General features: G+C 42.5%; 1 protein-coding gene across 3 annotated transcripts; it reads right to left on the bottom strand.

Moving 5' to 3' along the window:
- Positions 1 to 641: 641 nt before the first annotated feature.
- On the bottom strand, positions 642 to 24,320 carry TMED8 (transmembrane p24 trafficking protein family member 8). Of its 3 annotated transcripts, none has more exons than XM_087818865.1 (6): positions 24,203 to 24,320; positions 15,463 to 15,544; positions 10,375 to 10,504; positions 8,301 to 8,442; positions 7,772 to 8,077; positions 642 to 6,347 (listed from the first exon to the last, which is right to left on the bottom strand). In XM_087818865.1, exons 1-6 carry the CDS (start codon positions 24,318 to 24,320, stop codon positions 6,130 to 6,132), a joined length of 996 nt encoding a protein of 331 aa, XP_087674991.1. In that variant the 3' UTR covers positions 642 to 6,129. The 3 variants fall into 3 exon arrangements, with proteins under 3 accessions (XP_087674991.1, XP_087674995.1, XP_087675000.1); XM_087818869.1 differs by having other exon boundaries at positions 8,301 to 8,427; XM_087818874.1 differs by lacking the exon at positions 24,203 to 24,320 and having other exon boundaries at positions 10,375 to 10,497; positions 15,463 to 16,075.
- Between the last annotated feature and the right edge of the window lie 59 nt (positions 24,321 to 24,379).

Below are 24,379 nucleotides of genomic sequence, written 5' to 3'. Positions count from 1 at the left end.
AAACACAAGGAACATCACGGACAAGGCATCTGAACCCTAAGTGAGGATGAGAGTTCAGGGGACCTCCTTAAAGTGACTGCCAGTTAAAAGCTCTACTGTAACCCTATAAACTAGAGCAGTTCAAGCCAAAACTTTAGAATTGTTCCTGACCCTATATCAGAACTTTTAGAAAATATACTTTGTTCCCTGAAAATCATTTCACATATAATATTTTACCCCCAGATAAGCCAAAACTACCTGCTTAAAGCAACATGAAACTGTGGGATTTAATTTAGAAGGTCTGTGTCTCGAGATGGCTGGGGCACCTTCTCCTCATCTCTGAGAGTGAAGAGCCATGAAATTAACTCTGCTCCACATGCCTGGGGCCTAAAAGAAAGAGAAGTCCATGTAATAGAAACCACAAGTTCAAAGAGTACCAGGACTATGACGAAGAGTCTTGCCTTTGGACTTAGTTTTTGCGGGAATGACTATTTGTAAATGAGCCCCACTATCAAGGCTTTAGGCAATTAATTGGGTTTTCCCAGCTTGGTGAGAAGAGATTTCAACAGGAGGGGCCTTCCTGGTTCAGGCAGAACTCAACTCTCCAGAGGGAGAAGTGATTTCTGAAATGTGGCCTCAAGGCAAAGTGTTTCTCACCCAAATCTTGCCCTAACCTCATTATGTAAATAACTAGGTAGGTGTTAAGAAGTGTCCACAGGTGCTGGACTGGTTAGACCGAGCAAAGGGGTAACACTGACCATAACCAGGTACCAACAGAGCCAAAGCAGTTCTTGCCTAAGGGCCTCCCCCATTCCCAGAAAAGAAGACACCAGGAATCAACTCCCAGGAGTTTCTCCTTTGCAGAATGCCAAAGTCACTGCCCACAGGAGACTGGCTCCTTGAGTAGGCCCTGAAGTGAGACTCCGAGAATGCTGAGGAGCCACAAACTCCCACCAATATTACACTTACAACCAGTCACAATATAGTTCCCACAGATGGAGCGCTTGCTCTATTTATTAGCCAAGTCGATTAATTTGTTGTCCTCATTAGTACAGCACTGCCATATCCTCTTCACCCACTTGGTAGGGTTAACAAGAGTTCCAGCTGCACAGTCATACACAAGGTACCCAGCTGTCCCAATACGGGACTGTAAGTCATAACCCTTCCTCCCAGTGAGGCTTCTGGCTTAAAGAACAAAGTCCTACTTCCAACCATGACTGATTGCTTTAACTACTCAACTTTATTATCACTATTATTTAATTCTGGTTAATCAGGTAAACTGAGGCCGTGGATATCATGCTACTGGTGCTAAACAATACCAGAAATAACCAAAACATCAGGAAGAAATGGAAGGAGGCTAGTCCCTCTCTTTGTCTCTCAGCTGTGTGGAAATGAGGACCTAGAAACAGGATCCCATGTGTGTAAAGACCGGGACTTGGGCGTGGTCACTCACCACATGTTGGACTGCTGGAAAGTGCTGACTTGTGACTGGCTTTAGACACCCATTCCGATTCCCCCCCAAAGAATCATGCATCATCGCTCCCTGAGCACAAACACAACGAACAGAATGACTTGCTCTATAAAGACCATAAATCCCTTAACAAGCTACCCCTCACAGCAACAAAAATGAAATTACCTTCCTCCAGACAAACTCGCTTTCCAACTCTTTTCAACCACTGAGATGCTAGAGGGAGGGTGCACTTCCCTTTTCCAGCAGATTCAGAAGTCCTACACTTTTGGCCAGGTAGAAAGAGACCAGTTACAGTTTCATGTGGATCTTTTAGACCCAGGAGAAAATCTAAATGGGAGCTCTAACAGGATCCGTTCACTACTATGTGTATGACCAGCCCACCCAGAGTAAAGACAACGGTGATCCCAGGGAGGTCAGCCTACAGGACACAGCTTGTTCACAAACACACTCATGGATTGAGACTCTTCTATGTTGTTGGTCAAAATTAACCTATTTCACCCCTTTCTTGGCCATAGGCAAAACCAACTGGGGCTACAGTGACAAGCTGGAACTCCAACTAGCTTCTTCCTAAACTCGCCATCTTTTTTCATGGCACTAGACTTGTAAGTCCCAGAGAAGACAGAGATGAAATCAATCCTCAGGTCAGGATTATACTCAGCATAAGAGACCTACTCAAAAACATTTCTAAAGTCAGTCCTGTTGGGAAAGACAGCAAAGTGGGTTTTTCTAGAATAAGCACAAGGAGAACCAGGGAGACTTCTGGCTTAAGAACAATTCCAATGACTAAAACACAAACTAAAGAACTAAAAAAAGTTGAGATATGAGTAAAATTCCAGGATACATTTGATAGCTTTCCTCTCTTCTCATTTTATTGTTTTCATTCCTTACTATCAATTTAAAGAGGCAGTTCTCAAGCCATACACAACTGTTTCACTCATGTCGCTTCCTCTAAAACAAGTCTTTTATGTAAATTAGGGTCACTCAACAACGTATCTGAGGACTACATACTTTGGAGTTAAAAGTCAACCTTTTGCAGAAAAGTGATCTTAAAAAATAAATATAAAAATACAGACTTTGGGGTTTGGGTTTCACCTAATTCTTTCAAAGAGGGACTGGGAAGGCTCATCAAAAACACATTAACTCAGGTATTTTCTATAAATTTTACAGTAATATCTAATCCCACTGATTAATATAAGACAGTGAGCTTTCAGTTTTAATTCTTCCACATACATATTATAGGTGACAATATGTACATTTTAAAAGTCTGAGATTTTCTTTCCTAAGTAACAGATAAAAATATTTTTAAAGTGCATTAATCAAATCAAGAAAAAAATAGGAATGGTCTTATTTCAAGTTGCTACCTACTTCCATCATAAAGCTACATAATGTCTGAGGATTGAGTTGTAATTTCAGAATCCTGAAGATGTCTCATAAAGCAAAGAGATTAGAATAAAGTCCTTCCACAGCAGCTTCACAACTACCTCACTCCATCGCTGGCATGCTGGAGAAGAAAACAGAAGAAATGACAGTCTGAGAGAGAGGGGAAATACAGCGTGAGTTTGAAAGATGGAGACCAGGGAACACTTTTGTGAGGACCGCCTTCCAGGTAACTCATGTTGAATGAAACAAGTCTGCAGAGACGCAGGAGCTCTCTGACACAGGAGAGCTGATGTCTGTGCAGGGGACATACACTAATTGGACACTTGTAAAAAGGAACAGAATGGTAGAATCATCTTTGCCTAAAAATTAGCAGCTTATAATTTTAAAATCTAGGTAGTGGTATACGTAAGGACGTTTACTATACATTTCTTTTAAAAATTTTCCTGGAAATTTTTCATAGTAAATGTTGAGAAATTTAGCCCTTTAAACATGTCTTCCTTTCTAAAAGCCATCTCTCAACAAAGTAGCAAAACTAAATAAACTGAAGAAATTTAAGGATTCAGTCACTCTGTGTAGAGAATTCTAGTCTCTCTCTTAAGATGAAGTAAGTACTTTCTTTCTATTGTTTGTTAATATTTATTTGTGCCCTAGAGGACAGGGGGAAGGTGAAAACAAATCATTTGTCTTTTCATTGTTTGGTTCCCTAAACTTGGACAGGGAGAGACTAAGGAAATAACTACCTCTCAAGATCTGCTGGGCTGTGAAATTCTCAGTAATTACCTGTGCTTCAGTAAATAATATTTTGTCCCCACAGTTCAATAATTTCAGAAATTTAATATGAGAATAGTGAATGAATTAAAAAATACCTTCTTTTAGCTATTTTATGCAAATGGAACAGAGAAACCCTGACTGTCAGGGCAACATCAGTATAGAATGAAATGTAGCCACGTCCAGGACTTCAAAAGTGACCAGACAGTAAGAGGCACATAGAGGCGACGGGAACAAGTCCCTCAGGCTTCCCTGATGCAACACAACTAGGATTCCAAGGAAAGTAAGTATAGAGACTCTCATGGCAAAAATAATAAGTTTTATCCAGGGAGCTTGCTATGGCCTGGCAGCTCCATTTTAAGAGAAAGTCAGAAGTTAGTAATAAGCAGGAAAAATAAGCAAAGCTTCAGCTGACTGGAGAACAGCTCAGTAGAAAATTATTTTATAAGATTATATTAGCAAAGGCTAATGTGATGAAAGAGTGGTCACTCGGCTATCTGATGGGCTGACGCACAGCAAGCTGGTTTTCGCTGTCCAAATAGTCACTAAAATAAATTCTAATTTCTTACAAAGTATATAAATTTTGGCTAGTGTAATCCTCTACAAAATGTACTCGAATATAAAATAATGGCGGTGTGATGCTGCTCAGAGAAGGGGGATGCTATGGCAGTCCACAATGTCCCACCTACTTCGGGCTCTGCTCCCAGGGAAATAGAAGGTGAAGGCTGTATCACCCTTTGTTCATGTAGCAGATGCTACTACACACCTATTTTGAGGAGCCCTGTTCTTCCATTTCCTGCTCCTATATGTAAGAGAGGCCTGGTGCAAGGCACCCACCAAGGAAGGAATGAGCCAGAGGAAACACCGCATGAAGGTGACTCCTCAGAGCAGGCAAAAGACTGACATCCTGGAATCACAGGACATCTCTGATTGGCTAGTCAAGTCCTCTACACTCAACCAGAGGCAAATGGGCAGATTTCCTCACAACCTAGACTTCTGCACAGGGGATGCTGGGGTAGGTTAGCATCGCCCATTTCAGAAGGGGCAGGTTCCTCCCAAAGCATCACAGGGACTGACCTGCAGGAATGGAACATGATCACTTCCCGGCTTCTCCTAAAATCGTCATCAACTCCACAGAGGAAGTTGCTCAATGGCTCAGAGCGGACGGAAGCCGCCTAAGAAACAGATGGAAACTGTTTCAAAGACAAAATGAAATGTGTTAGCATAAATAAATAAAGTAATAAATAAATCTAATTATTCCTCAAAATTCTAAGGCAGTAACAGACCTGACACAAGGAATAAGAAACAAGAAGGTACCAACAAGTGCCGTGGCCCCTTCTCTGCCTGAGGACCCGCCACCCTGCTGCTGAGGTGACCACTGACTGCGGCACCCTGCGGCACTCCTGGGTGGCAAAGGCCATCACCAGGGAAGAACACAGCCAATCAGCAGCAACAATGAAGCTCATTGCCACCTTTCCTAGGAGACTCGGAACATCAAAAGCTTGAAACCCCCTTTGCAAGAAACCTAAACACAGAAACTTGGGAAGTCGGATTGGTTCCAAAGCAAAATTTCTAAATAACATTCCTACTCTAAAGAAAGAAAAAAACGGTGGGGAATCTGGGTGTTTTGTGTGTGTGTTTTTTAAACTTTCTCTCTCAGATGATACCCCTTGTTTGACTATACAAAAAAAAAAAGAAAAAAGTTAGTAACACTTGACTTTCAAAGATGTGGGTTCTGGCATCGATCCAGTACATAGCTGGCACCCTTCCCCCTCAACCACTAGTGTCCTTGGTAAGAGACACTGCCTCTTCAAACAGGAAGTGATGGAGGCAGCTTTCCTTCCCAGAGGATCCCAGTTACATTGATCATCACTTTGGATTGCACCGAAGTTCTTGCTGTGATGGCAAACACACAGGCCTGGAAAGGGAAAAGAGGAGGCAAAGAGGCAGAGGCGAGCCAATGGACTAATAATACCCCTCAAAGGCTGTGAGGGCTCCCAGCCAGTTCTAGAGACCACGGAGAACCAGCAGGCAGGAATATGGCAGTGCTGAGAGGCTGGACAGAGCCTTCTCCAGCCAGGAAACGGGGCTCCTTCATGCACAATATGCTTTTCCCCTTCCAGCACTTCCAAAAGGAGAGAGGGTACCACCAACCACATCTGCAATAAAGGCTCTGGCAGAAGAGAGAGCAGCAATTGGAATACACCTTGTACCAAAACCTATCTTTAAAAGAAAACACCCAACTTGCTTTTAGGCTTCTGCCTGATGGGCACCTTCACAGAGGGATTTTGCTGGAGTCTGAAGCAAGAAGAGTGTGAGTTCAGGGACCACAGAACAGGGGCACCATACCACCACCTGCAGAAGCCAGGGATGGGGAAAAGCTACGTGGGGTCAACAGTCAGGCATGCCAGGTGGGGCATGAGGGTCAGAAGCCTCACGCTCAACTTCGAGCTCTTGCCTGTCAAAACAAGAGGCACCAGCTGGCAGCCTACTCAGCCAGCAAACACCGCCTGCCCAGTCCCCAAGGGCCTTCAGCTAGTGTAGTAGATGTGGAAGTAGAGAGTCTTGTTGCGTAGCAGGGAGTAGGAGTTGTCAAACTTGAGCAGGTAGATGCCCTCGCCAGGGTAGTCATGGCTGCCAGCCTGCACATCTCGGTGGCTGTCCCGTCGGTATACAGGCATGACTTCCCCATAGCGACTCCGCAGGGAGCTCCTGGAGCCTCTCTCCACATCTCCAACTGGGACAGGGTCTGCATGAGCAAAATGGCAGAGTGTTCGGACATGAGTTCAGAGCCCATACCTAAGTCCTACCTGAAAATCAGAGAATGGTCCAGGTGAACTAGTGGCTTTCACCCAGTGGGGATGCTACTGCCCTCCTACAGGAATGTGGAAATGTCTGGGTGATCCAAGGGTCCTAAAGTGCTAAACATCATGATAGTGCCTGCACAACAAACGCATCCCACCCCAGATGCCAATAACGCCTCCACTGAGAAACAAAGGGTTTAGCCTTATGGAACCTACCTAGCTCCAGAAGTGTCTGGACAGAAAGGGAGAGAAAAACATATCTAGAAGGGAAGATTCTCACATCCTTTCATTTAACAGGGGAAAGAACTAGCTAATGGAAATAGAAAATGCAGACAAAGACACTGTACAGAGTGATCGAGAACTTCCACTTGGCCTCCTAAAGAGCAGCAAACAAGATATGAAGTTCTCCTTTTCCCTAAATACCTTAAGATTTCCCTGAGGACTTGCTTATCCATGAAAAAGTAAGTTACAGAATTGACTTTAAGATAACATATGAAAATCAAGGAATAAAGCTAATGCTTAGAACCTATTCTCATATTATAACACCACCTCCTCACCGCAAAATGCCTCATGGTCATCCTGAGAAGGTATTGCAAGTAACAACTAGAATGGAGCACAGAGAGTACTTTTAAAACTGCTCTAGGGCCAGGCTGGGCATTGCTCAGCGGTTGAGCATCAACCTATGATCCAGGAGATCACAGTTTGATTCCCAGTCAGGGCACATGCCTGGGTGGTGGGCTCGATCCCCAGTGGGGGACATGCAGGAGGCAGCCAATCGATCAATGACTCTCTCATCATTGATGTTTCTATCTCTCTCTCCCTCTCCCTTCCTCTCTCTGAAATCAATAAAGATATACAAAAAATTTAAATTAAAAAATTAAAATAAAACTGCTCTAGGTATGAAATAAAGAAGTAAGTAGTAGCCAGACAGCTGTGACCATGTGTTGCGGGGGGTGAGAATGGGTACATTTAGCAAATTGTAATCACTGAATTTAATTCCAGGCCAAGAATAAATGTAAATATTGTAAAACTAAGAAAGAAATGAAAAATAATCTCAGGTTTATATGTGACCTGAAAAACACGGCCGCTATACACAACAGCACTGCCCCGCCCGCTTCCCTGTCCCAAGGGAGATGTTGGGGAAACAGCAGGTGCTGATTAAAAGGAAAAGTTTTCCACTAAGGCATCAATCCAATCCCATCAGAATGCTCTTTGAGGGTCCGACTTTGGCCAGCATCACTTAACTCAGCTGGCGACGCTGAAAGGGATTCCTCGCCTACACTCTAAGGAACAGGAGGACTCACACAACACAGGAAGCGGTCACTAGATATTAGGTTGAAACTTCAAACTATGTTAAAGTTAAATTTACCTTCCAGCTCCCCCTCCTCTTCCTCGTCTTCATCTTCATCCTCACTCGAATCACTGACCTGCACAGTTATGTCAGTGCTGGTTACAGGGGTCCAGTCAAAATAAACTCCAAAGCCAATGTCATAGTCATCGGTGGCAAACTCCCAGCAGACACGCTTCCCCTCTGGATGGGTAGGAACCCGGATGGTCACCACCTCACCCCGCTTCACCACCAAGCAGGTGTTCTTCTCTTTGCCCAGCTTGCTTTTGAATTCCTTCATCTTGGCAAAGGTCCAGATGCACGGAGGAGCCATCAGTGGCGGGGAGACTGAAAGGATAGGCATCTTACTACCAAGAGGAAACCAAGAGGAAAAGCTGCCACGTCTGGCATTTTGCTTAGGGAGGTTATCGCAGGCAACATTCTTTCTACCGGCTTCTTGGACTTCTTTTCACAAGACAATTTCTTTCCTACCTTTCATCTGTCTGCCTGCCTTTCTTTAAGTGCCCGCTGGAAACAGACAAACCGTCTTCCATACTACCAAAGGTCTTACCTTTCCTGTGGTCCCCCAGAAGGTCTGCAGATTCCAAATCCGCTGAAAGAATATCTATAGCTCCCGTGTGCTCAGACTGGATCATAACGATGTCCCCAGACCTCTTTGGAGCTTGATACTTGGCCATCTGCACAACAGAATTCTGGTGAGAGAACATGTTAGAGTGGCAGACTCCACTCTCCCAACTCTAAGCCTAATGTGATAGTCACCATTCCTTCTCTTTCCTCCAAGTACAGGTTGCTAATAAATTCTAATTATTTTAATGCCACCAAAATGTTCCCTAATTTAAAGGCTCTTGTTCTCTCCTACCTTTGGCAACTTTCCTACTCGAGACACTTTATAAAATCCTTGCCCACAAACATCTTCAAAGCTTGCTACTGACTTCTGCATTAGCAGCGTTTCTGGGCCATGCCTCGACCTCACCTCAGCCTACACAGTACCTCCCTGCAGCTTCACTCATGACAGCTCTTGCACCCAGGGTTTGGCTCAACGTCCCACTCTGCCACACAATTCTCCTGCTACAGTTCCCATTCAAGGGTTACTTCCAGATCACTAGCAATCATTTACCAAAGCACTGCAGAGAGAACCCAGTTTATTGTCTCTGTCTGTCTCATCCACAGCACACTGTAGATGTCTTATCCTATCAGTTGTCTCATCCGGTATCAGTGTTCTATAAATAAATATAACTTCCCCTCAGACCAGCCCCAGGATTTGCATTTACACAGTGTATTTGCTGCCAGCCATCTAACCTGCATGAAAGAATACAAATGTCACTCGATACTCGAAGCCCTCAATAACCATGGCAGGAGCCTGAAATCTCTCCCTCGTGGGTCTCACTTCAAATCACTCAGATTCGTGTTCCTGTTTCATGCTATATGCCTTAATTTTCTGCTCCTTCTCCAAGCAGTCAGCAGGCAACACAAGTAGTATAATTACTGCCAACACAGGAGAGCCCATCAGTGAGAAAGCAGTCCAGTTAAGAGACGAGATTTATACTTGCAAGAAACAAATTTAAAAATTTTGTAATCCTCCCAGACTATACTCTCATACTATCTGTTTCTGGAGAATAAGTCTTTTAGTTCTTTTTTTTAATCCTCACCCAAGGATATCTTTTCCACTGCTTTTCAGAGAGAGTGGAAGGGAGAGAGAACGGGAAACATCGATGTGAGAGAGACACATCAATTGGTTGCCTCCTGCACATGCCCTGACCGGGGCCAGAGATCAAGCCTGCAACCGAGGTACATGCCCTTGGCTGGAATTGAACCTGGGACCCTTCAGTCCTCAGGCCAACACTCTGACCACTGAGCCAAACCAGCTAGGGCAGTCTTTCAGTTCTTAACGCCATTGTTACATGAGGTGAATCAGACTGTGGCTAACTTGCTTAAATGAGTCCTTCCTTTTCCAGAAGGCTAAACAAAGAACTTAGCTTGTAACTTTATTAGCTACATATCCTTAATAAAGTAACTAACAGCTCTTAGCCTCATTTTCTACATCTGTAAAGTGGGGACATAATGGTACTGATCTCACAGGGTTGTTCTCAGGAGTACATGAAGCATTGTGGATAAAGTGCTTTATGAACTCTAACGCATTATACAAATGTAATTATAATGTTTGCCATTATCTTTACTGACACTACTACCATTTGTTATTACAATATATATGTTAATGATTCAAGCAACCCATTCTTCCATGGCAGGAAGACCACTGCTATTAGTGCCACTTCTATGGAATCTTTACCATAAATACTGAGTAGATCCACCACAAGACAAGTGAGACTAAAAGACAGTCCAATGGTTTAAAGCTCTTCACACTGAGATTTTAGACAACATGTAAGCATTCATTCTAATGTTTCATTTTTTAAATAATTTTTAAAATAATTCTACTGGGTGCTAGGACAGTGATGGGTCCTGTGGGAGATACACATGATCGTTCTCCAAATAATTAAAAATGAGATGCCCAAAGAGAGCAAGGAGAATTCTGGGAGCCATCCTCACAGTGCTTTCTAATTCCAACCCATCCCTATGTATCTAAACTCTGGTGCCTTTCAAAGAGAGAGCGAGAATGTGCTCCCTACCTTGTTGAGGACCTGGGCCTGGTCTGCAGGCTGCAATTCCTGTTCCACCAAGGCCTGAGCCTCCAAGGCACTGGCCGCTTTCTGCAGATCTTCCGCAGCATCCTTGCTCACTGGAGGTACCATCTGTGGCCTCTCAGAGGAAGACAGTATGTCATTCAAGGACTCTTTTAAATGGCACAATAGCCCTGGAAAAACTCAGAAATAAAACACCCTTCAAAGCACACACACCCCCACCCGATTTTGTCTAGCATTCAGGTCTCCTGTCAATTTAGCTGACCACTGCCCAGAGCTGACCTGGGCCATAATAAAGTGGTGACAGTATGTGAGGGCCCACAGATGGACAAAGCCGCATCCCAGGCTCCAGGAACCATGGTAAACACATAGCTCAGTGACCTGAGATGGACTGCAGGTCTGGTTTTGTTCCTCACTCTAGGGCCCACACCACTTGTTCCACGCAGAATTTCAGTAAGAGTTAGAATCCCAGTACACAGTCACTGGTTGGAGGCAAAGAAATTGATCACCAAAACAAAGGAAGTGCAAACTGATTAGCAAGGCAATCCCTATCCACCGTTATCCCAGGATTTCCATCTCACACCCTACCTTTTGCAACCCTGTCACAGATATCCATATTGCACCCAATTCACCAGGTAGTAAGAAAAGGTAACAGATCACTTTCTTTCCTTTTTAAGTACATTAATCTACTATCCCCATGGCTTACACCACATCTGTTTGAATAGTTGATTTTAGAGCAGCAAGGGAATAATTATGCTCTCTTTCATCTCCCCTGGCTTCCAGAGAGACTAGGAAGTGTGTGAAGTGCCAGGGCTATAGCACAACACCCAGGACTCATGGGAATGAATCTGTTTCCAACAAAAGGTGGCATGGATCCTCTAAAGCAGCAGTTATCAAAGTATCAACCGGGACCCCTGGGTCCTTAAGACTCTTTCAGGGGAGTCTGTGAAGTCAAAACTTTTTCATCGCCCTAGCCAGTTTGGCTCAGTGGGTAGAGCGTCTTCCCAAAGTCCGTAGGATCCCGGGTTCGATTCCAGTCAAGGGCATGTACCTCAGTTGCAGGCTCAGCCCCAAGTGAGCATGAGCGGGAGGCAACCAACCATTCGATGTGTCTCTCTCACACTGATTCCCCCCCCTCTCTCCCCCTTCCACTCTCTCTGAAAAAGCAATGGAAAAAAATATCCTCAGGTGAGGATTAAAAAAAAACAAAAACTTTTTCATAATAATTCTAAAATATGATTTGTTTCATTTTCATCTTCTCAAGAACATACAGTGTTTTTTTCTAGAGACTATATGTGATACTGCAACAGAATGAATACAGAAGCAGATCTGAGAATCCAACTATCTCCTGTTAAGGCAGACAATAAAGAGATTTACAACATCTCCTCACTAAACTATTTTTGCTCCAAAAAACAGCTGTTTTTCATTAAAAACATTTTATATTAACATGTAATGAGCTTTCTATTGTTCTTTTAAAATGAATCAATAACAATGTTTTAATTTTTCAGTTTTAATTTCTAATATAGTAAACATTGATAGATATAACCCACATAAATAAAAGTTCTTTGGGGTGTAAAGGGTTGAGAACCGCTGCTTTAGCGCATCACTTCCTCTGAGTAAATGACTGGAAAAGTACTTTAAACCACATGGGGAAACAGAGGGCTTATTTTGGAGTTTGTCAGTTTCTTTTTTTTTCTTTTCTTTTCTTTTCTTTTCTTTTCTTTTTTCTTTTCTTTTCTTCCTTCCTTTCAACGAAAACAAGAAAAGCCACTCCTAGATTATAAATTACCTCTTCTTTAGATAAAACAGAGCTATCTTTAGAAATATCCTAGTCACTCCAACCTACCTTGGAACAAACGAGGTAGTTACTATGAAAGTCAGAGCTGTGGGATACCATGGGTTTTCATGGGTCTGCTTGGGTAATTCTGTGTAACTTGTAAGCTGATCTATGTGCGAGCCTATTTTATCCTCGTAAGCCCAGAAATTATGGTCCATTTTTGTTCTTGACACTATTTATTATCTGTCACACTTTTATGTGAGCTTGATGGCAAGCACTGGGTCTTACTCCCTGTTTGCACCCAAGCCTGTCACATGGAACCCTATAGCCCTTTGTACTCTGACCCCATCTCTCCTAGAATGACCTCATCTTGCCTTGTCCAGTCCATTCCAGTCACAAGGGCATCTGAATGTCTTGAGAATCCTCAAACAGTTCAAGCATTCTCCCATGTGAGCATTTTTGGGCCTGCTGTCACTTCTGCCTAGAATCCCTTTCCCTCAGTTACTTTCTAGCTTCCTTCCTTCAGGTTTCTGCTCAGTCACAACTTTTGGGAGGCCTCCCAGATGTCTAAATATAAAATGGCTCTCCCCTCCCTGGCCCATCACTCTACACCCTTCCCCCACTTCACTTTTCCTCACTGATCCATTACTGTCTGACATATTATGTACCATATTTTGTTGACTGCAAGATGCAGATTTGTTTTCAGATTTTAATACAACTGAAATATGGGATGTTCTAAAAACTGGTGGTATTTTCAAACTCCCTGGGGCCTGGACTGATACAAGTCCTTCCACGGGAGATTTGTATTTGCTTCTGCCATTGCTCAGGAGTGCCACCAACCAAGTCGCCTTGAAGTTCTGTTTATGGGTTTTGTTTAGGCTATACGGGCTGAGTGAATTTAGGAAACAAACTAGTGACTACAGACTTGTGGCTCTTATTCTCAGGGGACGTATTTTGCCCTGCCCTCATCAGTGCCAAGGTTGAGACTTTCAAGTTTCCCTGCTGTCCTTTGCTGTGTAGAGGGATTTTTTCCTTGTTTATCGTTTCACGGAAGGTACAGGCTTTTGCTCAGCCAGAGCTCCATATAGGGGTCTCTTATTAGACTCACTATCTTGGGCATTTTTTTCTTTCTTGCTGGTACATAAAACAATAGTTCATCTTACAGTTGATGGCAACTTAGATTCTATGAAATACGAGGTACACTTGTTTCCTGCCTGCCTCCCTCACTAGAATATAAGCTCCATGAGACCAGGGATTTGCACTGCCTGCTCATCTGTGGCATCTTCAGGGCCTAGAACAGTGCCAGGTACAGAGCAGGCTCTCAATAAATATCTGTTGAGTGAATAAATAGCAGATACCCAATCATTATCTGTTGAATAAATAAATGTTAATTTTGGGGAACAAAGGAGGAATATTTGGAATATGGGAATACAACAGTTAATCTGACCATTAGCCTGCCCTTACTATATATGGCATCTAAAATTTAGTCTCTTCTTTGCCTTTAGGCATGCTACTTTGCACAAATACAGTTCTGCTTATTAAAAAAATATTTTAAACAGGACATGCAACAGCCACATAAATTTAATATTCACATTAGCATTTTATGCTCTGAAGAATCAGTGAAGGGTATTTTGAGAAAGATAAATTGCAAATCATTTGATGCCAATGATAAACCACGTAAAGGAAAAACTCCCACTGTAAGCCTTCTGGCTGTGCTGACCTGGAACAGGGAGGCCATCCCAAAGGGAGGGGCGAGCCAGGCCAGCCAGCGGCCAACCTCATGAGAAAAGATAGTGTTTTGCTGTTTCCATTTCCAGTATATACTAAACACAAACACTAAACTTCAAGCACTAAACGTCACAATCGCTGGATTTTTTTTCTTCACACACTAGATTTTAGAAACAAAACTTCAAAATTAAATCTTTTTTCTAAGAATGTTCTATATTCCTGACTCCAAAAAAAGTTTTTGTTCTTAGGAGGAAAAATCAGTACTGTGCCAAAACCCATCCCCCAAAGATCCTTCAACTCAACAGAAAAAGAGTAGTGGCAGGAAGATGGAAAGTTCTCCTCAGGGGATTTGATGAGAACAAGAATTGTCTCCAATAATCAAAGCCTTGAAGAGGCTGTGCTTCTAAAAGGAGTGTTATATACAGTAACCTACTAGCTCTAAGTATAGAACTCAAAACCTTTCTATTGCTACTTATGAGAATAAGCTTTAGAGTCAAACAAAACTAAAGCTGGGTGAGCTTGGGCAAATTACTGAATTTACTGTTTGATTTTCCACATCGTAAAAAAAGCACAATAGGTATACTTATTTAATGAGGGTTGTTATGAGGATTAAATGAGATTAACACATTTTAACACCTGGAATAGTATTGAGCAAATATAAATATTCAATAAAAAGTAACAATTTTATTTTGATTATTATTACAGAGAAACAGTCAATAAAGTGTGGTTTATATTATTATCACCAACTATATTAATCATTATCTTCCATCATCTGAATTCTGGGGGAAAAGGATTTTATTTCATATACAAAGGTAAGAAGAAAGAACTTCTCCTCAAGAAGTAACACATTTTTAAATATCTTGACATTCTCCAGCCATCAATTTTGTATAAGACATGAAAATCACAGGTTCTGCTTGACAACATTGTGCTATTCCCTGATCAGTGGGACTATAATATCCACAAGCTCGGGGTTCTCCAAGATACAGTTTTTCATTAATTATTCCATTAATGTTTCGTGTGTCCACTAATTCTAGGGCTCAGTACAACTCTTCCCTTGCTGCTATACACTCTGTTATCTCTGATGGTGGGGGGATGAGATGGATGGAGAGGGAAATTAATTTAAGAATGATAGCTTGAAGGGCAGCATAATGGTTTAATCTGAAAATTACATAATAAAAAACTGCCTCCTATAGTGTGAAAGTGTGTGTGTGTGTGTGTGTGTGTGTGTGTGTGTGTGTGTGTGTGTATTTTAGGACTAAAAAACAAACACACGTTCTCTTAAAGTCTACCTGGGATCCATGTCAAATGTTTTCACATTTGAACCTAGTCTTCAGGGGAACATAAATAAAGACACTACACTGTTCATTACAGTTTTATACTCTAAAAGAAAATTTTGTAACTTGAAATAGATTAGACATTGCCCCTAAATATACTTAAGCATTGATTAATTAATGCCAAAACCATTCACTTGTCTTCCCCCTTAATGTCACTGCCCACTTCTTTCACCAATTCCTTATCTCAGAAAAGAAAAGCTCTAGAAGCATTTTATCCAAAGCAGCTGCTGTCCCTACCTGTAGGGTGAGGAATGAGGCTCTGGATCAGAGACAGAAGCCACTGGAGAGATGACCTTGGCGTTTTCTAGATCTTCAATCTCTAAAAAATCATGGAAAGAAAAATTCAATGTCTAAGAGGAAACATAATCCTAATTGTCCTGTACCTTTTAAAAAATATGGCAGTTTCAAACAACTTTCCCTTTCCAAAAATATTCTGGGCATAAACTTGATACTCTGGGAGGCCCAGTACATAAATTATTCAAGGCATCACATCCAAGTATTCTCAGATAATCATAACCCATTTATAAAAAAATAAGTCATTTTCCAAAACAAGTCCCCACAGAATTAATCCTAATTCAAGAACCATTATTTCTCAGAAAGCAGATGGTTAAATTAGGCAGAAAATATAGGGCACGGTGAGATGTAGAATGAAATGAACTGGAATTCAGTGCCAAAGTATAGAATGCCACCTCTATATTCAAGAAGCTCAGGCCCGGCCGGGCGTGGCTCAGCAGCTGAGTGTCGACCTAGGAACCAGGCAATCGGGGTTTGATTCCCGGTCAAGGCACATGCCCGGGTGGCGGGCTCAATCCCCAGTCGGGGGTGTGCAGGAGGCAGCCGATCAATGACTCTCTCATCATTGATGTTTTTTTTTCTCTCTCTCTCCCTCTCCTTTCCTCTCTCTGAAATCAATAAAGATATATTAAAAAAAAAAAAAAAAGTTAAAAAAAAAAGAAAAAAAGCTCAGATCACAGTATCCAAGATCAGGTAAAAGATTTCTGTAATTTCATTCATTTACTAACTCACTTATTCATCAATAACTTAACGAATACTGTTAGGCACCCTCAAGGAGTATTTAGGTGAAGTGCACAATGAAGGCTATGTTCCCAAGCTCACAACAAGCCTGTGACTGGGATTATTGCCATTTTGCAGGTAAGGAAAATAAGGCCTAGAGACAGGATTCAAACCCAGGCAATCATGTTCGTAACCATTAGATGCTACCTGCTTTTATGGCTTATTCATTTAGCCTTTCCTTGAGCACTCAGATATTCGATAAACCCCCGTTTAACCTCCTCTGGCTAAGACAGCAAGAAGCTGAAGCCCAAAGTTCACTTCTCAATTCAAAATACAACTTACTGAAGTAAACCTCAAACCCTGAAAGTTTTAGTTTGGTAGGAACATAAAAGTACAAATGACAGGCAAATATTTGTGATCCAATTTTTAATCTCGTCTCGTTTTTTTGTATGTAAATAAGATTTCTTTTTCTTTCCATCATTCACACTCACAGGCAGAAAAACCGTAGAGCTTAGGCCACACAGCTTTCCTCTCGTAAGATAACAGAAAATATATATATTAGTCTCTGTCCCTGGTTCCTAGCACAGAACTCCTAAGACCCTTATAATTTCCTAAATGGTAAAAGCACTCTGTATCTCCTCATCGGACTGTTCTTCTGTATCCTTTACCACAGCCTTTAATAAACTGGTAAATGTAACTGTTTGCCTCATTTCTATGAGTTGTTCTAACACATAATCAAATCCAAAAGGGAGGCCGATCATGGGAACCTCCAGTTTGTAGCCAAGTAGGACAGAAGTTGTGGTAGCCTGGGAATCTACTGCTGTCACACTGACATCTGAAGTGGGGGTGGAGGGCAGTCTTGTGGGACCGAGCGTATCTCCAGGTAGAGTGTGAGAATTGAGTTAAATTGTAGGACTCCCAGCTGGTGTTGCAGAGCTGCTTGGTGTGGGTAAAAGCCCCACACACCTGGTATCAGGGGGTTGTGTGTGGTAGTGGTGTGAGAGTAAAGGAGACACACAGGAGAACTAAGGTTTCAGTTACATATCTCAACCAAAGAACTGAGTCTAAGACAACCGTCAGGTGTTCCCCAGCCTCTGCCACTCTGAGAAGGCCCTTTCCAGTGCAAGACAATGAGAATAGAAAGTTCTTCCCTATGATGGTCAAGTAAAATCTGCTCCCTAATAAATTCTGCAATTCGATCACTCCTCCCCACAATATCCTTTCAAATATTTACAGCCTGCTATCAATTTCCTGTAGGTTCCTTCCCAGGCTGACCATCTCCAGCCCTCTCAACCATCCCTGAGATGATCACTGGCCATGCTGGCCTTATTTAGTTGTTCCACTTTGTCCCATTTAAAGTAAGGAGCTAAAACAGACAACTTTTTCAGATGTATTCGAATCCATGCAGAGTACATGAGACAACAATCTTTTATGAGGCTACAATATTTTGTGACACAATATCCTAACAGGGCACTCGATTTTTTTTAACTGAAAACTCACACAGTTGAATTAAATAAGTCAATCAAGATCTCCAGGACTTATAAAAATAAATTCACACAAATAAGGTTCACACACTAAATTTGAATCAGGATCCAAATAAGGTTGACACACTAAATCATAAATCCCTTAATCTATATCAATCTTCACCCCACTGTTTTTCATACAATATATTCGTTGAAATAAAAATTAAAAGATCATGTGACACATAGATTTTCCCATATTCTGAATGTAGCTGATTACATTTTCATGGTATCACTTTAATAGAGTCTTCTATCCCCTGTATTACCTATAAACTGGCCATAGATCTAGAGCTGTGCAGTCTAAGACAGTAGCCACTAGTATATGTGGTTAAATTTAAATTTATTAAAGTTAATAAAATGTTAAATTCAGTTCCCCGGTCTCACTAGCCACATTTCAAGTACTCAAAAGCCACAAGTTGCTAGTGGCTACTGTACTGGACAGCACAGAAACATTTTTAATCATCAAAGAAAATTCTATTGCACAATGTTGACCTTGAGGCTTGACTAGATTCAGGTTGTTTTGTTCTCACAAGAATGCTACAGACATGGTGCATGTAATTCCTATTGCAGCACATCAGGAAGTAATATATGCTTGCCACAACTTTAATAATGTTGACTTCATATTTCCAGCCTGATGCCTCTAATGGCTTTAGCAGCCATTCATGATCGCTAAAATAGAACCATCATTTTGTTACAGGATAAAAAATGATTTTTCTAATTCAAGCACTTCCTACATTAGTTAGAATTCTTCTATTTAAAAAAAAATTCCCCATATCAACTATTTGGTTTCTCTGAGAGGCAGGATAAAGGACTGAGTCTTCCCTTCCACAATTGTCAGAATACTGAGTTAGAATCATGGCAATCTCTATACAATGATTTGTTTTTTGAAGTATTAGAAACATGACTTAGAAGTGTTAGAAACATGATTTTAACATATTTTATATGTTTCAAGTTTTCCTAGTGTTGGCCAGGAGGAACTCCTTATTGGCTCCTGTGGTTTTTTTGTTTTTAATAGTGTCAGAAATACAGTCTTAGCTCTTTAAAATATGTGTGTGTGTGTTTACTCATTTTAGAGAGCGGGGAAGGCAGAGGGAGAGAAAGAAAAACATCAATGTGAGTGGCATCAATGGGCTGGCTGCCTCCTGCAGGCCCCTTACTGGGCATTGAACCTGCAACTCAGGCATGTGCCCTGACAGGGAACTGAACCAGTGACCTCTTGGTGTATGGGATAAAGCTCAACCTACTGAGCCACACCAGCAGGGTCCTTTCTCCTCTCTTAATGGTGTTGTTTGATGAACCAAAGTTCTTAATTTTAATATAGTCAAAATTTACCAATATTTTCCTCTATTAGCCTTTGTGTATCCTGTTTAAGTTGTCTTTCCCTACACTGAGATAACAGAAATCAGGGCAAGTTTTATAAATTTAGATGGTACGTGGGAAAATGTTTTTATTTTATTTTAATGAGTATGTATTTATTTTAATATGTACTAGGAAAAACTGATACACCAAACTAGTGATATCACGGATATTATTTAGAATGAAACAAAATTTTAAATGTCAATTTAAAGAAAAAATAATAATCATATAATATTGGAATGTATTCTCTAACGTGGCAGAAATCATGACCGTGCTTAAAAACAACTGGCGTGGCTCAGCGGTTGAGCATCGACCTAGGATCCAGGAGATCGAGGTTCAATTCCTGGTCAGGGCACATGCCCGGGTTGCGGGCTCAATCTCCAATGACTCTCTCCCATCATTGGTATTTCTATCTCTCTCTCCCTCTCCTTTCCTCTCTCTGAAATCAATAAAGATATATTTTTTTAAAAAAAAGAATAACTAGGTTTATCACTGATGCCAAAGGAGAAAGGGAAAAAAGGAATCTTCCTTAAAATGACTTATTTTCTATTTTTTAAATATGTGTTTTCTTTCTTTGTTACCAGAATATGGTTTCAGACAGTCTGATCATGCTACAAATTTAAATTTACTATGTACTTATACTTTCTCTACAAAGAGAACCCAAAAGTAGGTTTTTCTAAATCATATGAGTATCAGGTCAGAGTTCTTTAGAACAAGTCTCTTCGGACTTCCCTTTCACTAAACAGGCTGCAAGGAGGTAATTAGCCCAGGCTTTTACATTCAAGTGCAGAGGAACCAAAAGCAGGTTATGCGGTTATAGATTCAAGAGCCTCAAACAAAAAGAAATTGGCTGAAGTTTATATTCCAACCAAATCCAGAGACCATGTGATCCAATTTTTCCTCAGCCCTAACGAGTACGACATGCCCCTGGGTGGTCAGATTATAAATCTTAGCTTGTATGTTACGGATTGAATTATGACAAGATGAACTGGCTATCTCAACATCATAAAAGCACAACCACTGTAAGAAAAAAAATAACCCAAAGGCAGACAAATTTATAGGGCATTTTGACATAAAACTGTAAGAGAAACCAAAACACGTAAGGGCTCTTCGGTATAGACTTCTATTTTTTTGTTCCATCCAATGTGGTAGCTACCAATTTTTAAGTTGAAACTTAAATAGCCACAGAAATGCAAGTTTCATCACTGCAGAAAGACTTATTGCACGGAACCATGAACTTGTTCATAAGAACCATGAACAAGTTTCCCTGACCTGTTTCCTGTCCTTAATGTCTAAATGCATTGATAGCTCTCCAGGTCATATACACCACACCAAGTTCTACTGTTGATTTCAGGGTCATAACAGACTTTGCTCTTTATTTTTCCCAAAGCTCTCTAATGGTATTAAAAAAAAACAACACAACAAGCTGCTCTTAAGTGATGCAACATGTATGCCTCAGAGAGTTTCACTATATGAAGAGTGATCTCTCTCTCCTCTTGGGGACTGAAGGACCCAGGTGCCCCAAATAAAAGACTATTAAAAACAATTACAGTTCCTAAAACAATAAGAACACTATGACCACTAGAGAGCTTAGTTCAGAACATAAACACTTGTCTTACTTATCACCAAAACCTCAGCTAACAAACATGAAGACCTTCAAAAGGTATCTTTCGCACTTTAAAAAAACAAGTTATGATTATTCTTACTACAAATTCCTACTTTGAAGGAATGTACGTGGAAAAATCAAAACCCTTAATTCAATAACAACTGAAATGTCCAACCTCATTTCTTATTGCTGTTTTCCCTCTAACAAAGGATGACAGAAACCTCCTTCAATTTAATTCTTTCTTAGGCCTCTATTGCTCACTCATTGGATCATTTTCCAAAGGAAGGTGGCAAAAGGATACAGTCAAATGTCTAATTTGAAGTTTTTTTAGTTTACCTCAAGCCTGTACAACTCTGAGTCAAGACAAATGCATGATTCCACACTGCTTTACAAACCTAGCTTAACTCTAGCTCAAGGTTTGTCAACTCATATTTGGGGCCAGAAAACTGCAGTGAGGGCTGCCCTGCACGTTACAGGATATGTGCCAGCATCCCTGGCCTCTACACCATTAGACGTGGGTAACAGCCCTCCTCCTCTCAGCCCAGAGTGTGACAACTAAAAAGTTCCCTGGAGGAGGCAAAATCACTCCGGGTTGAGAACCACTGCTTTAACCCAAGGAACACTCTTGATTATCTCAACCCTAATTCCTCAAAATCATTTGATGCTCTTCCAAATCTCTGTGTTGAGACTTTGTCTCACAATCCAGCAAATATTTACAGAACCTCTAGGACACAACAATAAGGGCCCTAGGAGAGACACAAGATAGATTCTGTCCCTCAAACGGGTTTCTTGAGGATTGGGGGGCAGGTACATCAAGAGCTGTAATGAAAGACACCCAATTAGAAAATGTTTTAAATTGTTGGTTGTTGTTCCTCATAAAACTAAAAACACCTTGAGAGCAAACACCATACCTTCCCTGGAGTACTAACACTTGATTAATGGCTAATAAAAATAAAAACAGGCTATTGTAAACTTCATCATAACAAGGTGACAATTTCATATGAACAGTAAAAACTCCACAGGTAACTTGGGCAATAAATTAACCTCTCTTGGCTGCAAAATGGGGAGAAAATTATTGTTGACAGGAAGCCAGATAACACAAGTAAATCTTTTTCCACATTCTGGCACAGAACAAGCAATGTAAGCTATCATTATTATTATTTTATCAGCTGTTTTGTTAGTACCAAACCCAACCTCAAGGGGAAGATCCTTCTCTAGGATATACTAGTAAGTCCCTACATGAAATAAAAAAATCAACACTTACCCTGCTTTTTGAGGGCAAGAGGGGGAAAGTAACCCTAAGTGTTACATCAATGCCCTGGGAGGAAAAGTGAATACAGGAACCAATTGGGGGTGGGAGGTGGGCATTCAGAAACAAACCCATTATCCTCCAATATATCTTGAACTACTGTGGTGTGTGTGTTTTCATTATTGATTTGAGAGATAGACAGAGGCAAGAAGAGAGAGAGACAGAGAAAAACATTGTGTTGTTCTTCCACTTATTTATGCATTCATTAATTGCTGCTTGTATGTGCCCTGAAAGAAGAGCAAACCTTGGGGAATCAGGGCAACGTTCTAACCAACTGAACTATCTGGCCAGGGCCCTGAACTATTCTTAAGAACTTATTTATTTATTTTTGTTTAATCCTCACCAGAGGACATGCTTACAGAGGAAGGAGGAAGGGGGGAAGAGGGAGGGGAGTATGGAGGGAGAGATGGAGGGGGAGATGGAGGAGAAGGGGGAGATGGAGAGGAAGGGGAGGGAGGGAGAGGGAGAGAGAGGGGGGAGAGAGAGAGAGAGAGAACATCCAGAAAGAAAGAGAGAAAGAAATAGCCATTGGCTGCACTGGAGACCTAACCAGCAACCCAGGTATGTGCCCTGACCAGGAATAGAACGGGCAACCCTTTGGTGCAGGACAATGCTCAACTGAGTCACTCAGGCTGGGCAAGACCTTTCTATTTTAAATGCTTGGGTGTGTTTGCCATAACCACACAAGGATGTAAAGGGAAAGTAAATAAACAGTCCTTACTTTATAAATACTGACACATGCAAGGGACAGATGTTTATGAGACTTGCTGAGTGTTCATTTGCTTAATCTTTTAGAAATTGTGCTTCAAATTTTCACTGCTATGAAGTTAAATGCCATCGCTTTTGAATTTACTACAAGGCACAGAGTTCATAAGAAAAGACAAAGGCTGTTACATGTCTAAAAGAGAACATAAAGTCATGGGAAAAGCTAAGTGATTCAAAGTTATGTGTGTGTTTAACGGAAGCCGCTTTAGGAGATGGGAGATATCTGGGATAGAAGTGAAAGACAGGAAAAGTCACCATGCTGGGACAGGCACAGACAGGAACACTTCTGACAGCACACGGAGTTTAGATGAGCAAGAACAGACCTAGTCTCATAACAATGGCCAACACCAATTTGGTGTGTTCCCTGGGCTAGGCACCAAGTGCCTCATACATAGTGGCTCATGTAACCCAACAATATTAGGCGGTTACCCACAATTTACAGAGGAGGAAACAGACATAGAGAAGTGACTTACCCACAGTCACTTCATTAATAAGTGAAAATTCAGACTCCAACCCACGCACTGTGTGGCACCACCTCTACCGCTATACTTTACGGTGTCTATTTTCATTTCAGACCTGAAATATTAATTTCTACTTGCTATTTAGTGAAACCAGCCCCCCCCCCCCCGCCCCACCTCCATCCTTTGGTATTTCAAAAGAGCACCCTTTTAGTTCACCTGTGTGGTGATCATAAAGGGGCCTGACAGGTAAAAGTGTGATAAAAAGACCCTTTTGCTTTTGGACTCCGAAGTAATGCACACAGAGGAACTTGCGTGGGCAGAAATGAAGATAAGTCTGAACAAGAAGTGGAGGGTCCTGGAGAATGAGGGAGGTCGCTGAAGTCCCTATGCCAGCCCCTATCTCCTGGCCACTACGTTCATCCAAAAGCCCCCCGCCGGCCAACCTGTCCCAACTCTCCTTTCATCTCTCTGAGATGCGGAGGATGGAGGCGAGGGGGGCCTATGGGCAGGGAGGCTGGAGCCAAGGGGGATTCTGGCCAGCAGGCGAGGCAGCCCAGCCAGATGGGGGCAGAGAGACGCGTGGAAAGGCGGGGACAGCGGTGGGGATCGGGGCGCGGGGCTGGGGACAGCGAGGCCAGCGGGGTTGGGGTCCGCAGCCAAGGAGTGCTCGGCGGGCGCGGAAGCAGAAGCCGCGCGGCGGGGCGCAGCCCTGTCACCGCCATCTGGGCTGCCCCGAGACAGGAAGCGCGGCAGCACCCGAGGCATTTGGAAAGAGGAGTGGAAAATAACCTCGAGGGTAGACCACGGCCGGGGGTCGCCGCGAGGACGGGGGCTCCGCGCGCGGAGGGGCTGCCCAGGCAGGGCGGAGCGAGGCCGAGTCCGGCGCCGAAGTGCGGGGCCCCGAGGCCGGGCGGCGCCCACCCGCCGGCGCCCGGGCCTAGCGTACCTGCGGCGGCCGCCTGGCTCCCCGCCGCTCCCGGGCCGTCCCCGACGCCGCCCGCCGGCTCTCGACCTGCCGCCGGGCCCCAGAAGCCCGGCCCCTCAGCCGCCCGCGGGTCCGACATCTGCCGCCGCCGCCCGCCCGCCGCGAGTGGCTCCGGAAAGAGCCGAAAGCGGAGCGCGC

The sequence above is a fragment of the Miniopterus natalensis genome, chromosome 1 (assembly GCF_054644295.1).
Source record: "Miniopterus natalensis isolate mMinNat1 chromosome 1, mMinNat1.hap1, whole genome shotgun sequence".
Taxonomy (NCBI): Eukaryota; Metazoa; Chordata; class Mammalia; order Chiroptera; family Miniopteridae; genus Miniopterus; species Miniopterus natalensis.
The sequence above is the reverse complement of the archived record's forward strand: the minus strand, read 5'-3'. Positions and strand labels throughout refer to the sequence as shown.